A 15628-nucleotide genomic window follows, 5' to 3' on the forward strand; every position below is an offset into this window, starting at 1 on the left:
AGTTGCGATTGATCCAATCAATCACAACTATGGACGGCCAGTAATGTCAACATCTCTTGTGCAGGTTTTTTTCAATTTATTCTCTAACTATGATGTATAGTCATGCATTCATTGTTTTCTTGGAAATTCAGTGTGCTTCTCTTTGTTTACCAAGGACATTGTGCAAATTTTCTGTAGCAAAAATTATGTCACTGATGGATTTCCATAAAGTTACGATTGATTGGATCAATCGTAGCTCTTTGTAAGACAGGGCCCCGACAACTTGTCAGATGAATAATGTTGATGAAATGCTCCCCAGCTTGCCATTCGCCTCACCCCAAACAACCCCTGCTTTAAACATTAAAGGAGAATGAAACTCATGGAACAAGGTAGCCTGTGTAAAAACAGAAAAGTAAAATGAAAGAATAAGGTCAATGAAAATGTTTTAAATAAATGGACAAGCAGTTTCAAATTAATTGACCCAATATTGTCCTCCTATTTTCCATGAAATAGCAACTGATCTCTCAATAGCCTGTATAAAACAAACAAACAAAAAAAGTGAAATATGTGCAAAATGAATGACATCACACATCTTAGATGCATTGCCTCTTGGATGATATACATAGTATTTGTAATCTCAACATTCTTCTCATTTATTTATTTCTTTGATTTGTGTGCTTTTATGTAAATGAAATGGTTTCATATGTTTCATTCTCCTTTAATTCATTGTAAAATGACATATTCTGATGGTAAACATAATGATTCTATGACATATATGCTTTGGCAGCAATTGCTCCAATGGAAATCTGCACGTTTAGCCAAAAATAATATCTAACCTCCATTACTAAAAAACCCCAATCCTTATCTTAACATTATTCTTTACCAAAAACTCTATTACAATCCTAACTCGAACCCTATGCCCTCTTAGATAAGGCCAAAGCAAATGTCGCAGGAGTAAATGTGTCTCTAACATAATAGTTTATAGTTAAAAATTAATGATATAATCTTTCTCTGAACCATAGATTCCAGTGTGTTGATCCATGAGATTGGAAAGCAAGACATTCTTATTCCTATGGTTGTCTCTACCAAGTCAGAGGATGTAGAAGTATCGTTCTGGTCTGTGGCTTTGCTACATGAGTTTGCTGTTCACAGTAAGTATATTTATACAGTCCATCAAATGCCCAAAATCAAAGAATTTCAAGAAAAAACACAGTCAGTAAATGATCATTTATATTGCTATACTTAAAATACATTCAAAGATTAAATTTAGGCTCTGCCTTGTTTGAAAAGGAAAATGGTGCAATTCTAGCAAGCTTTATCTAACCCACTTTTTCAATTTAACTTAATGTACATTGAATATCACGTGTTTGTGACTACGCAAGAGCTTTAAATGGGTGTTGTGGTGTGCACTTGCAATCCAAGGTACATGGGAAAAGTTAAAGGTCAAGTCCACCCCCAAAAAATGTTGACTTGAATAAATAGAGAAAAATCAAATTAGCAAAACACTGAAAATTTCATCAAAATCGGTAGTAAAATAAGAAAGTTATGGCATTTTATAGTTTTGCTTATTTTTCACAATATAGTGATATGCACAACTCAAATGAGACACTCAATGATGTCCCTTACTATTTCTTTTGTTTTTTATTGTTTGAATTATACAAAATTTCATTTTTAATAGATTTGACAATAAGGACCAACTTGACTGAATCATATAGTAGTAAACAATGCTCATTCCATATGTTCAGGGAGTAATTAATCGTTGTTTCACTTGTCAATGAGGAGAAAAATAGAATATTCCCTATTTCATACAATAAAATACAAAAGAAATAGTGAGTGGATGACGTCATCAGTCTCCTCATTTACATACCCACCAGGATGTGCATATAAATGTTTTGTGAAATTAAGGAAAACTTTGAAATGTCATAATTTTCTTATTTTACGTCCGATTTTGATGAAATTTTTGTTGGGATGGACTTGTCCTTTAATAATTGATGAAGAGGTTTAAGGATCAAGCCCTTGATTAGCCCCAGATGTAAATGATCATATCTGCTTGATACATGTTTGTGAAAACTCAAATTACATATACGCACACACCCACACACTACATATCATAGATAGCTATGTTTTGCTTTTTGGGAATTAGGAATTGCTTGACAAGCATGCCATTAGTTTTTAGTAGGTTGGTAAATTGCGCCTCAACAGCAATTAGCATGAATAACGGCTTGTACATGAATTTGTTTTTTCTATTCACATGTTAAAGTGAAACTCAGTTTATGAGTGTTAATGTATTTGTTTTTATTCTCCAGATGTTTGTAGGAAAGAGCTGTGTGAATTACCGTGTCTGATTACGAACCTTCAGGTCACACTGATGGCTAGTGAAGCAGCGGTCCAAAGGCTCATTCTTAGGATATTTGCTTTCCTTGCTCTCAGAAATGGTAAGAAATTTTATAGCAAATTTGAAAGTAAAATGTAGTTTTGTTTTATTTAATGATTGCCTGCCTGATGAATACATACATACATTGTATCATTTATATGGCGCTTTTCTGCATTGACATGACCAAAGAGCTTTACAAGATAAAATAAATAGTTATGCTCTCCATGCAAAATGCCAACTTGCCCATTGACTGTGTTCATTGGATAGCCAAGCTCCACACAGCAATTAGAGACCGCTAATTGGTTCATTGTGCATATCATGTTATTATTACATAATCACCCAAATAATTTGTGCAAAAGGCATGTGAATGTATCGATAGCAATAATGATATCCGGCCACCTTTTCCACACACGAAATGGTCGTGGCTTGTGATTGGATCACTTAAGTATCGATTGTAAATTATTGAGATTCTGGAATTTTATGCATATCCATGCGATGCTCCGAAACCTCGCACTCAATTGACTTTATACATGTTGCAATAGACTCAGTAAGCACTAATGAATACAGTGCAAAACTGACGCTATTTTGTATGATTTAGACGTAAAAGCAAGAAGTAATTGAAATACGCTTGCCTGTGCGGTAAGTAAACAGATCGTCCAAAAATACCTCTCATAAGTCATATCAAATATACAAAAGTAAAATTCTATGTTTATTTTAGAACGAGGTGATAGAGAATTGCAGCCTTGTTTTGAATGTTTTGAATGTTGTGCTAGGCACAGGGAGGCTTGCATTGCAAATGCTATATTTTCATTCATGAATCGTCTTGCGATCATGATTGGATGACGTCACATAATAAGCAAAGTGTACGCCGACCACTGTGATGAACGCTATACTATCCTTTGGGTGCAGTTTCCTATTGTGCAGCATGCTTACAATATATAATTAAGTTTTAGGTTTGTTTGTCGTTTTTTTTTTTTTTTGATGGGTGTAATTTAAAACTTAGAAGTAATTAAATGGAAAGAATATCTTTGTTTTTATTATCTTCTTTTGTTATATGTGATAGATTTGTTTGCAAGAGAGCTAATGAAGAACAAGGCATTGATAGGTCACTTACCTACGTGTTTTGCGAGTGGAAACAAAGATGTCGTACATTGGGCCTTGGTTCTCGTTCATGATCTAGCAATGATGGGTAAGTTTAAATTTCATTAATCAAGTTATAGAAAATTATGCTTTTGAAACACTTGTTTTGAAAACTACTGATTCCTTCATTTGCAATCAATATGGTATAATTATTGGTATAATCATTGGTATAATTATTCTTATAATCATCATTTTATTCAGGAAGTAAAGATAATACATTGCCAAAGAGAGAGAAAAGAATTGTCAATACATCATAGAAATGATATCCCTCATGAATATTCATAAGTATTCTAAATCAATGATTGATCAAATGGAGTTCATGTTATAGAACTTAATAATATTTCACTTCTTTTTTCCTGGGCAGAACTCCACATGCTCAATGGAAGATTGAGCATGCACAGTTCTGCCCAGGAAAAAAATTTCAGAGCTTTTTGACTAAAACAGGAGGAGAAAGCATGGAACAAAATAAACCCATCAGAAACATAACAATGTAAACAAAGTTTTGAGACCATGGCCTAATTTAAACTAGACTTCAGGATACAGGTCTTTTTGTTGTTGGCATTGTTTGGTGAGGGTGGGGGTATTCTTTTTTTATGCAATTGTATATGTAACTAGATATAGATTGTGGAGCATTGTGGCCCAGTGGATAAGTCTTCTGACTTTGAAACAGAGGGTCGTGAGTTCGAATCCCAGCCATGGCTTAATTTCCTTCAGCAAGAAATTTATCCACATTGTGCTGCACTCAACCCAGGTGAGGATTAATTCCTTGGATGCATGAGCGCTGAAAGGCAGCTCGAGCTAAAGCCGGGGTAATAATGATGATAACAATGCGCCTCGGAATGGAATATTTCTAGATAGATGGCGCTATATAAATGCCTATTATTATTATTATTATTATTAACTAATCTATCTCTGTTCTCTTATTTCTGCAGGTCGACAAACATTAGAGGCCCTGCTTGAGTACACCAATGATATCCTGATCAAGTCATTACTCTCTCTGTCTAACACCCGTGATAATGTCATGATACGCCTCCTGGCAGAGACTCTAGGGCTCTTCTGTGGGTGTGAACATCTTCCCCATTGCCTGGTCCGGGCTGGGGCCTTAGACATGATACTTGGCCTGGCCCAATCTCATGACCCGGACCTGGTGTTCTGGGCCTCTGCGTTGCTTCTCAATCTAGCCATGACATCAGGTAAAAACTTACCTATCATTTAGTTGACCGTGTTTGTGATTACTGAGTTATCATTAACTGACCATGTGTGTGATTACATAGGTATCACTGATTGAACATGTGTATGATTACAAAGGTATCACTAACTGACTGTGTGTGTGATTATAAGGTATCACTTATATGTGTGTGTGTATTTGAGTTTTGTCAGACATGTATCAATCAGATATGATTATTTACGTCTGGGACCGACCTTTAACGTCACCATCCGAAAGACATGAACCTCGAACCTCTGCATCAATTTGTAACTTCCCCACAGCTTCCCACAGCTTGGATTACAGGCGCACGCCTGTAAGGTATCACTTACTGACTGTGTGTGTGTTTATAAAGGTATCACTGACAGGCTGTGTGTGTAATTACAAAGGTATCACTAATTGACCATGTATGATTACACTGTGTGTGTGATTACAAAGGTAATACTAACTGACCGTGTGTATAATTACAGAGGTTTTACTAACTGAAGGTGTGTTATACAAAGGTGTCACAAACTAACTGTGTGTGTGATTACAAACACAATACTAACTGACAGTGTGTATTATTACAAAGGTGTCACTAACTGTCCGTGTGTGTGTGATATACAAAGGTATCGCTAACAACCAACTGTGTGTGTGATATACAAAGGTATCACTAACAACCAACCGTGTGTGTGATATATAAAGGTATCACTAACTGACCATTTGTGATTACAAAGGTGTCAAAAACCGACCATGTGTGTAATTACAAAGGTATAACTAACTGTCCGTGTGTATGATTACAGAAGTATCACTAACTGGTCGTGTGTATGATATCAAAGTATGACTGACAGACTTTGTGTGGGATTACGAAGGTACCACTAACTGACCATGTGTGATTACAAACTTGTCAATACCGGTAACTAACCATGTATATGATTACAAAGGTATCACTGACAAATGTGTATTATTACAAAGGTATCACTAACTGACCGTGTGCGTGATTGCAAAGGTGTCACAAACTAACTGTGTGTTATTACAAAGCTAATACTAACTGATCATGTGTATTATTACAAAGGTGTCACTAACTAACCATGTGTGTGATTACAACGGTAATACTAACTGACCCTGTGTATAATTATAGAGGTGTCACTAACTGAATGTGTGTGATACAAAGGGGTGACAAACTAACTGTGTGTTATTACAAAAGTAATACAAACTTACCGTGTGTAGGATTATAAAGTTGTCACAAACTAACCGTGTGTGTGATTAAAAAGGTAGTACCAACTGACTGTGTATTATTACGAAGGTGTTAATAACTAACCGTGTGTGTGTGTGATTAAAAAGGTATCACTAATTGACCATTTGTGATTACAAAGGTATAACTAACTGACCGTGTGTATAATTACAGAGGTATCACTAAATGTCTGTGTGTATAATTACAGAGGTATCAATAACTGGCTGTGTGTGTGTGATATCAAAGGTATCATTAACTGACCGTGTGTGTGATTACATAGGTATCACTGACTGAACTGTGTATGATTAAAAAGGTATTACTAACTGACCGTGTGTGTGAGTATGGAGGTATCACTAACTCACCGTGTGTATGATTATAAGGTATCACTTACTGACTGTGTGTGTTTATAAAGGTATCACTTACTGACCGTGTGTGGGATTAAAAAGGTACCACTAACTGACCGTGTATGATGACAATGGTGTCACTAACCTACCGTATGTGGGATTACAAAGGTATCACTAACTGACTATGTATGATTACACTGTGTGTGTGTGATTACAAAGGTATTACTAACTGACCATGTGTATAATTACAGAGGTATCACTGACTGAATGTGTGTGACTACAAAGATGTCACAAACTAACCGTGGTGTGATTACAAAGTTAATACTGACCGTGTGTATAATTACAGAGGTTTTACTAACTGAATGTGTGTTATACAAAGGTGTCACAAACTAACTGTGTGTGTGATTACAAACGTAATACTAACTGACTGTGTGTATTATTACAAAGGTATCACTAGATGACTGTGTGTGGGATTACAAATTAGGTATTACTAACTGCCCATGTGTGAAATTACAGCGGTATCACTAACTGACCGTGTGTATGATTATAGAGTGTCACAAACTAACCGTGTTTGTGATTAAAAAGGTAGTACTAACTGACAGTGTGTATTATTACCAAGGTGTCACTAACCAACCGTGTGTGTGATATACAGAGGTATCGCTAACAACCAACTGTGTGTGTGATATAAAAAGGGTATTACTAACAACCAACCGTGTGTGATATACAAAGGTTTTACTAACAACCAACCGTGTGTGATATACAAAGGTATCACTAACAACCAACGGTGTGTGTGATACATGTATATAAAGGTATCACTAACTGACCATTTGTGATTACAAAGGTGTCAAAAACTGACCATGTGTGTAATTACAAATGTATAACTAACTGTCCGTGTGTATGATTACAGAGGTATCACTAACTGGCCGTGTGTATGATATCAAAGTATCACTGACAGACTTTGTTTGGGATTACAAAGGTACCACTAATAACCATGTGTGATTACAAACTTGTCAATACCGGTAACTAACCGTGTATATGATTACAAAAATATCACTAACTGACAAATGTGTATTATTACAAAGGTATCACTAACTGTCTGTGTGTATTATTACAAAGGTATCACTAACTAACCATGTGTGTGAGTGCAAAGGTATCACTAATTATCCATGTATATAATTACAGAGGTGTCACTAACTGAACGTGTGTGATACAAAATGTCACAAACTAACTGTGTGTGTTATTACAAAGCTAATACTAACTGATCATGTGTATTATTACAAAGGTGTCACTGAATAACCATGTGTGTGATTACAACGGTAATACTAACTGACCCTGTGTATAATTACAAAGGTATCACCAACTATCCGTGTGTGTGAGTGCAAAGGTATCAATAACTGTCCATGTGTATAATTACTGAGGTGTCACTAACTGAACGTGTGTGATACAAAAGTGTCACAAACTAACTGTGCGTGTTATTACAAAGCTAATACTAACTGATCATGTGTATTATTACAAAGGTGTCACTAACTAACCATGTGTGTGATTACAACGGTAATACTAACTGGCCCTGTGAATAATTACAGAGGTGTCACTAACTGAACGTGTGTGATACAAAGGGGTGACAAACTAACTGTGTGTTATTACAAAAGTAATACAAACTTACCGTGTGTATGATTATAAAGTTGTCACAAACTAACCGTGTGTGATTAAAAAGGTAGTACTAACTGACTGTGTATTATTACCAAGGTGTCAATAACTAACCGTGTGTGTGTGTGATTACAAAGGTATCACTAATTGACCATTTGTGATTACAAAGTTATAACTAACTGACCGTGTGTATAATTACAGAGGTATCACTAAATGTCTGTGTGTATAATTACAGAGGTATCAATAACTGGCTGTGTGTATGATATCAAAGGTATCATTAAGTGACCGTGTGTGTGATTACATAGGTATCATTGACTGAACTGTGTATGATTACAAAGGTAGTACTAACTGACAGTGTGTATGATTACAATGGTAATACTAACTGACCGTGTGTATAATTACAAAGGTATCACTAATTGACCATTTGTGATTACAAAGGTATAACTAACTGACCGTGTGTATAATTACAGAGGTATCACTAAATGTCTGTGTGTATAATTACAGAGGTATCAATAACTGGCTGTGTGTGTGATATCAAAGGTATCATTAACTGACCGTGTGTGTGATTACACTGGTATCACTGACTGAACATTTGTGATTACAAAGGTGTCAAAAACCGACCATGTATGTGATTACAAAGGTATAAATAACTGTCCGTGTATATAATTACAGAGGTATCACTAACTGTCTGTGTGTATGATATCAATGGTATCACTGACAGACTTTGTTTGGGATTACGAAGGTTCCACTAACTGACCATGTGTGATTACAAACTTTTCAATACCGGTAACTAACGGTGTATGTGATTACAAAGGTATCACTAACTGTCTGTGTGTATAATTACAGAGGTATCACTAATTGTCTGTGTGTATAATTACAGAGGTATCAAAGGTATCATTAACTGACCATGTGTATGATATCAAAGGTATCACTGACTGACCGTGTTGGTGAGTACTGAGGTATCACTAACTCACTGTGTGTGTGATTATAAGGTATCACCTTCTGACCGTGTGTGTGTTTATAAAGGTATCACTAGCTGACCATGTTTAGGATTACAAAGGTATCACTGACAGACTTTGTGTGGGATTACAAAGGTACCACTAACTGACTGTGTGTGTGATTACAGAGGTGTCACTGACTTTGTTTGTGATTACAAAGGTATCACTAACTGACTGTGTGTTTGATTATAAAGGTATCACTAACTGACTATTTGTATCATTGCAAATGTATCAGTAACTGACCATGTGTATGATTATGAAGGTATTACTAACTGATAATGTGTTTGATTACAATGGTATCACTAACAGACTGTGTGTGATTACAAAGTTATCAATAACTGACCTTGTGTGTGATTATAAAGGTGTCACTAACTGACAGTGTGTACGATTATAAAGGTATCACTAACTGACCCTCAGGGTCTCTCCTCCAATTTAACTGAGTGCGGAAGAAGAAGAATATGTTTCATAACTAATTTCAACTGCATTTTAAATTTTTAACTAACAAATTTGTTTAGAGAAAAGTATATCCTGGCCTGATCCTTTGATTTTGGTTCATGTTTATTTCAGATTCAGTGAAAGGAGAGATATTGAGTTCAGGAGGATTAAAGACTCTGATTGAACTTTCATTAGGTGACCATGAAAATGGTCAGATTAATACTATGGCTGCTAAAACACTTGTCATGATGGCAGTATTAGGTAAGACAAGTCACCATATAACCCTTTTATCCTATATAGCCTGGGGGAGGAGCTTACGTATCCCCCTTGACATTTTCACGATAAATCCATAAGATGAAAAACACTTTATCACAACATGTTGTGAATTTTTTCCCTATAGTTTTGTACAACATTTGAGACCAAATACACAATATTCTGCAAGTGCATGTCGAACCCCAAATTGCTCTTTTAAAATATGATATCATACAAGTTTAATGCAAATTCTGTTTCATGCCAAAATTCATATATGTATCACTATTAGCACCACTCTGTTGATAGCAACAAGGTCAACACAAAGCTGCTAACCTTTCTGCTTTTGCCTTAAGTCTTACAGATTTTGCAACCTAATTACGGTATTACATTTTTCATCATAAAGTTAGATTTTCTTCAAAAAAATAATAATATTTTTTTTAAAGATTGTATTCTGTTGAGAAAATTTGTCTCTGCTTGTCTATTTCTAAAAACTTACACAATTTCAGGTAATTGGATGATTGTAATTTCAGGTAACGAGACCAAATGTCTTGTATGCAGGCAATATTCTATTTTGTTATATACCACTTTTCAGATGAACCCATTTATGTGTATATACAATGTGCACTATCTGTGTAATACTCCCATCAAAGTTCTATTTTGTCATATATCACTTTTTCAGATGAATCCATTCATGTGTAAGTACAATGGGTGATATCTGTGATATATTCCCTTCAAAGTTATATTTTGACATATATTACTTTTCCAGATGAACCCATTTATGTGTACATGTATGTACAATGTGCACTATTCGTATAATACTCCCATCAACTTTCTATTTTGTCATATATCACTTTTTTCAGATGAACCCATTCATGTGCATGTCCAATGTGAGAAGGATACCTCTAATGTTATCATGGAGAAGAAGTCTATGCAGCTGCCACATACTGGGGTTTGTAATAACATTTCTTTATCATCCTTACTGTAATTTGGCTAAGGACCCTGTATCACAACATGTTTGGTAATTGATCATACAGTGATTTTTAAGCTTGATTGCATTCTGTTGTGTGTCGTCAAGTATATGTATCAACTGTACTACCAATGGCTCAGCTATGTATAAAATTTCTTAGCTGTCTTATTCATCGATGGATTTGAATCAAACTATCACCAACATTTTTCTCTATTTTTTTTCCGCCTTTATTAAAACTAACTTATCGTCAGACGAGGGAAATTCCCCTTTATCAAATTTGCTTGTTGTAATCTTATATGCTGAGAGTGGTCAGTCAAGATTAAGGATACTATGAGGATGGTGATGATTAGTGTGGGCGATATTTCGATATCAAAATTATGCGATATTGAAACACAAATATTGAATATTTGATAATTGTTTTATGATTTGGTTGATAAATTGTGGTAACACGTGTTATGACCAATATATTGTCAATTATTAAACTTAATCACTATTCATTGACCAAAAATGCTGCTCTGTATTGCTATAAACCAATTTAGAACTTTGAAATGTTCTCAAATGCCTGCTTTTCATAGACAAGCACCAATGAAACCCTTACTTTCATTTCCCCCTTTCCTGCTCTCATGGAATTGAAGCTCATGATGAACGTATATAATGAATTTTCAGACTCTGCGATATATCGTGTCATCAGCGATATTTTGCTGGCGATAATCGACTAACATTGTAATCAGATATCGACCAGCACTAGTGATGATGCAGAATTCAAATTATTAATATTCTGATGATCATCATTATATCATACTTTATCTTTAGATCAACGTAGTAATGTGGGAGACTCTCATAGCTAAGAAACTTGAGGCTTGGCATTACACACCCACCATGGAAAATGATCTTCCTTTCATCACGAGGAAGCTATCAAGTATACCGCTGCTAGATCAACAGTCAAAGAGAACATGTGAATGCAATATGGTGGTCATCACACTCAACGGACCACAAGCTCCTCTCTGTTTAAGAGGTAAGATTTACATGTTCTTGTCAGGATCGATTTTACCCTCCCTAATGATTTTTCTTCTTCTTTTTTCTATCTAACTTCTCTAACCCTGTACTCTTTCCTTGCCTTCTCCTTTTAAAAAATCTTTTTTGATCCTGACAATATACAATTATGCATGAATGTAAGTTTAATAGTTTTAATTGAATCATAAGATCAATGGTATACAGTATATTGTCTACTTTGCACACTTGAATGTTGTATAATTTGTATTGTAAAATTTATTCAATGAAATGTATACTTGTATTTTTAACTTTGTAATTCACATGCTAGTCAGTTTGTTAACTGCGATTTGTGGAGAATTTTAATAAATACCATTTATCTATCTATCTATCTATAAATAATGTCAGTCATCCAGGTTTTAATCCAGTTTTAGTCCCTGACTACTGGGGTGGCCGAATTCACCTCACACTCATAGAAACACCCTCACCCCCTCCCTCCACTTTATCAGGTGCATCTACCTCAACCCAACCCTCCTAATCTCCTCCAACACTTGTTTCTTTCATGCCTTCTTTGGTCGTACCGTTCCCCTCTGACCAGCCAACTCAAAACATGATAAAATACCCACGATCCATGTGCCTACCCTCACGCTAAACCGTCTATCCGACCTTCTTGTAGAAAAGTACAAATATTAGTTTCTCCTTTTATAACGGTTCCCGTTATGGAATTTCAAGCATATAATCACCTCAGGATTTCAGGTGACGAGGCAATCTATCACTCCCTTGGATGTACTCGCTATCTTTCCTCAGCTTTGCTTTGGGAAATATCTAAATCCAGCTTGCCTCACAAGTGATGGTTTGCCCATCACCTTCATCAACAGCGATTATTTTTCTATGACAATTAAAATTTGAAAAAAAAGGGGACATTTTCTTGTTTTCTTTTAGTTGATAGAAGCCTGTGCAGTCCATTCGATAATTGAATATTCATGCAGCATAGAAGCAGGGGTAATATATTTTTCACCACTAAATAGGCAACAAGACAATCAGGGAGGTGTTTCATGAAGGTTGTCAGCACTGACTAAATTGTCAGCGCTGACAATTTCAAAGAAATCCTTCATTTTGATTGGCTGAGAGGCACTTGCCTCAGACTGTTACTATGGTAACTGTCGGAGAAAGTCAACTTGTCAGTGCCAACAAATTTCATGAAACGGTCCCCAGTGCCTCATATACATGTTATAAATCGTTACCATTAAAAAGGCACTTTGATGTCATTTTTTTTTCTTTTACACTTAGCTCTTGAGAATCGTCTACATTTCAAGAATTATACCCATTCAGGAGTGGTGACATGTGACCCATTAGACTTGGATCGTGGTCTGTCATGCTGTATAGTAGCTATGGTAGATGCCCATGGTCTGCTGGATGTTATGCATATTTCAAAGAACCGTGAAACAATTGCTGTTCAGCTTCAGGTCTCAGGAGGTGAGTTTGACATTCCAAATATTACTAAATTTTTTCAAACTTACTTTACCTGGGGGTATGATTAAAAATATGATTTTTTGATATTCATATTCGTAGACTTTGCACTCGGGCCGAGGCCAAGGGCGGCAAAATCTTGCCAAGGCCGGCCTCGACCACATCCCTGCTAGATACAAGCATGATGATATTAATCTTCTTATCCAACACAGCATTGGTTGTGAATCAACGGATACGTGGGCTGATCCTTCTACCTCTACTCCATCGTATCATGGGAGTACCAGCTAATAGCCCTATCAATCGTGTCTCTGATCTTGAACTACTTGAGGTGTTAGTGAGGCATGAATCACAGAAAACCCTGATTCTAGAGTGCCAAGCTGTTGTACACCAGCTTGTTGCAATGGTCAGGTGAGTTCAACTCGTTTTCTTCTTGGAAATTTAATGTCATAAATTTGAACATTTTGAAACACACTGATACACATTGATAGTATGGGGATTTTTCCTGCTCATATAGTCCGGGAGTGTTATGAATAGGGCAGTTATTTCATACACCTTGATAGAGTTTAAGGGAGAGCAAACTTCTTTGATGAAAGTACGTTTCTGAGGCAGATGAAATAAACCTTGATTTCTAAACCTGATAAAGGATAATGTTTGATCACTTTGCATTTCCATCAAAGTATATTTATGTTTCAAGCTAGACAGGAAATTTTAAAAGGGAGAGATGGGGATTGTTTCAAGGTTGGAGTCTTGAATGGGATTGTTAACAAGGCTTTGAAGTAACATGAACAGAATTAGAGACACAAAGGGGGCCCTAAAAATAATGCACAGCTTTTTTTTTCTTCTTCTGACTTTCTTGTAGTTATTTTGCTCAGCAAGGTATGGATCAGCTTAAATCAGAACCTCTCTCTGTGGCCCATTCTCATGCAGCACTGAAAGTGTTAAGGGTTCTAGCAATGTATGGTAAGTCAACAACCTCTTTCTCTTCCCTTTCTCTTTCTTAAAGTAGTAACAGTTCTAGCAATGTATGGTAAGTCAGAAGCCCATTCCTATGCTGCACTGAAAGTATTAAGGGTTTTAGCAATGTATGTTAAGTCAGATCCTCTTTCTGGGTCCTAATCTCATGCTGCTCTGAAAGTATTATGGGTTCTAGCAATGTATGGTAAGTCAGAACCTCTTTCTGAAGCCCATTTCCATGCAATACTGAAAGTATTAAGGGTTCTAGCAATGTATGGTAAGTTAGAACCTCGTTTTATAGCCCATTCTCACACAGCACTGAAAGTGTGAGGGTTCTAGCAATGTATGGTAAGTCAGAACCTCTCATCGCTGAAAATATTAAGGGTTCTAGCGATGTATGGTAAGTCAGAACCTCTCTCTTGGCCCATTCTCATATACCTTTGAAAATATTATGGGTTCTAGCAATGTATGATAAGCCAGAACTTCTATCTGTGTCCCATTTCCATGCTGCACTGAAAGTATTAAGGGTTCTAGCAATGTATGGTAAGTTGGAATTTCTTTCTGTGCCCCCAATCTCATACAGCACTGAAAGTATTAATGGTTCTAGCAATGTATGGTTAAGTCAGAACCTCTTTCTGTGGCCCACTCACATGCAACACTGAAAGTATTGAGGGTTGTAGTAATGTTCTAGATATTGTCCTGTATTGTTTGTAAAGAAAATAAAGACAATCCTGAAATCTGCTATCTGTATTCATTTAGTCCTATACAGTCATAGGTTGTTCACGATTTGCTTGACAATATTGTGTCTGCTATGTAGTGATGTTATCTTGGGGCACTTGGCATACGGCTTGCGCCACATTCTCTCTCCCTTTTCCACTGTCAAAATTGGGAATTTGCATCCACCGATTTTTGCATACATGTGTGACATTACAGGTAGACCGTATGCATCAATAGCAATCTCAAAGATCTGTAGTCAATAAGCCCACTTGACTGTGCTAAGTCATGTTGACTGGAATGCATTACTTCTCAACACAATCTACAACTCCCTATTTTGGTAAGACTCTCATATGCTTGAAATAAAAAAACAATTATCATATAATCATTTTTTATATCAGATCACTACAGATCAGGTCTTCTGACTGCTGATACTGTAGCTGCAGTGGTCAAACTTCTCAATGGTCTGGTCAACTTCTGGCTCAATACTATTCTATCTACTCAGCAGAGTGGTCAATTAGACCATCGCCCCATGACGAGGATCGGTAGTAGGCCGGTCAGTAGGGCTGGATATAGAACCAATGATTCTACGGACATGGCAAGGTAATGTAGAATCTCCACTGCATAAAGACATATTTATATTAACTGTTCTTGAGTCTTAGAAAAGCTCAGTAGATCATTGATGCTTTAAAAGTGCTGCATTTATTATTTATTGTTCACGATGCTTGAATATATTGAATTACCATGACCATTTGTATAATCTTGACCAATTTTTTAATACTGATACGGTCAAATGTGTTATTTTATTTCTTAATCCTTTATAATTATTGCTCTTAAGAATATCATTAAGCCAATGTATCTGCCTTTCATATAATATTCCACATACTAAGAATCTTGCTATAGGAATGGTCATGTAATAACGGGTATCGAGCGGGGCTATAATGGCT

The 15628-nt window shown here is 36.0% G+C and overlaps 1 protein-coding gene across 1 annotated transcript in view; it reads left to right on the plus strand.

Annotated features, from left to right (window-relative positions):
- The window catches only part of LOC129272528 (uncharacterized), a 50407-nt gene that overhangs the window by 6580 nt on the left and 28199 nt on the right, over positions 1–15628 (plus strand). Inside the window, exons 7-17 of the mRNA XM_064107896.1 lie at positions 1002–1130; positions 2286–2414; positions 3417–3542; positions 4426–4686; positions 9467–9595; positions 10447–10535; positions 11367–11568; positions 12834–13019; positions 13226–13421; positions 13873–13973; positions 15083–15284. Coding sequence (XP_063963966.1) covers positions 1002–1130; positions 2286–2414; positions 3417–3542; positions 4426–4686; positions 9467–9595; positions 10447–10535; positions 11367–11568; positions 12834–13019; positions 13226–13421; positions 13873–13973; positions 15083–15284 — 1750 coding nt within the window. The remainder of the gene's footprint in view (positions 1–1001; positions 1131–2285; positions 2415–3416; positions 3543–4425; positions 4687–9466; positions 9596–10446; positions 10536–11366; positions 11569–12833; positions 13020–13225; positions 13422–13872; positions 13974–15082; positions 15285–15628) is intronic.

This window comes from Lytechinus pictus, chromosome 12 (assembly GCF_037042905.1).
Source record: "Lytechinus pictus isolate F3 Inbred chromosome 12, Lp3.0, whole genome shotgun sequence".
Classification (NCBI taxonomy): Eukaryota; Metazoa; Echinodermata; class Echinoidea; order Temnopleuroida; family Toxopneustidae; genus Lytechinus; species Lytechinus pictus.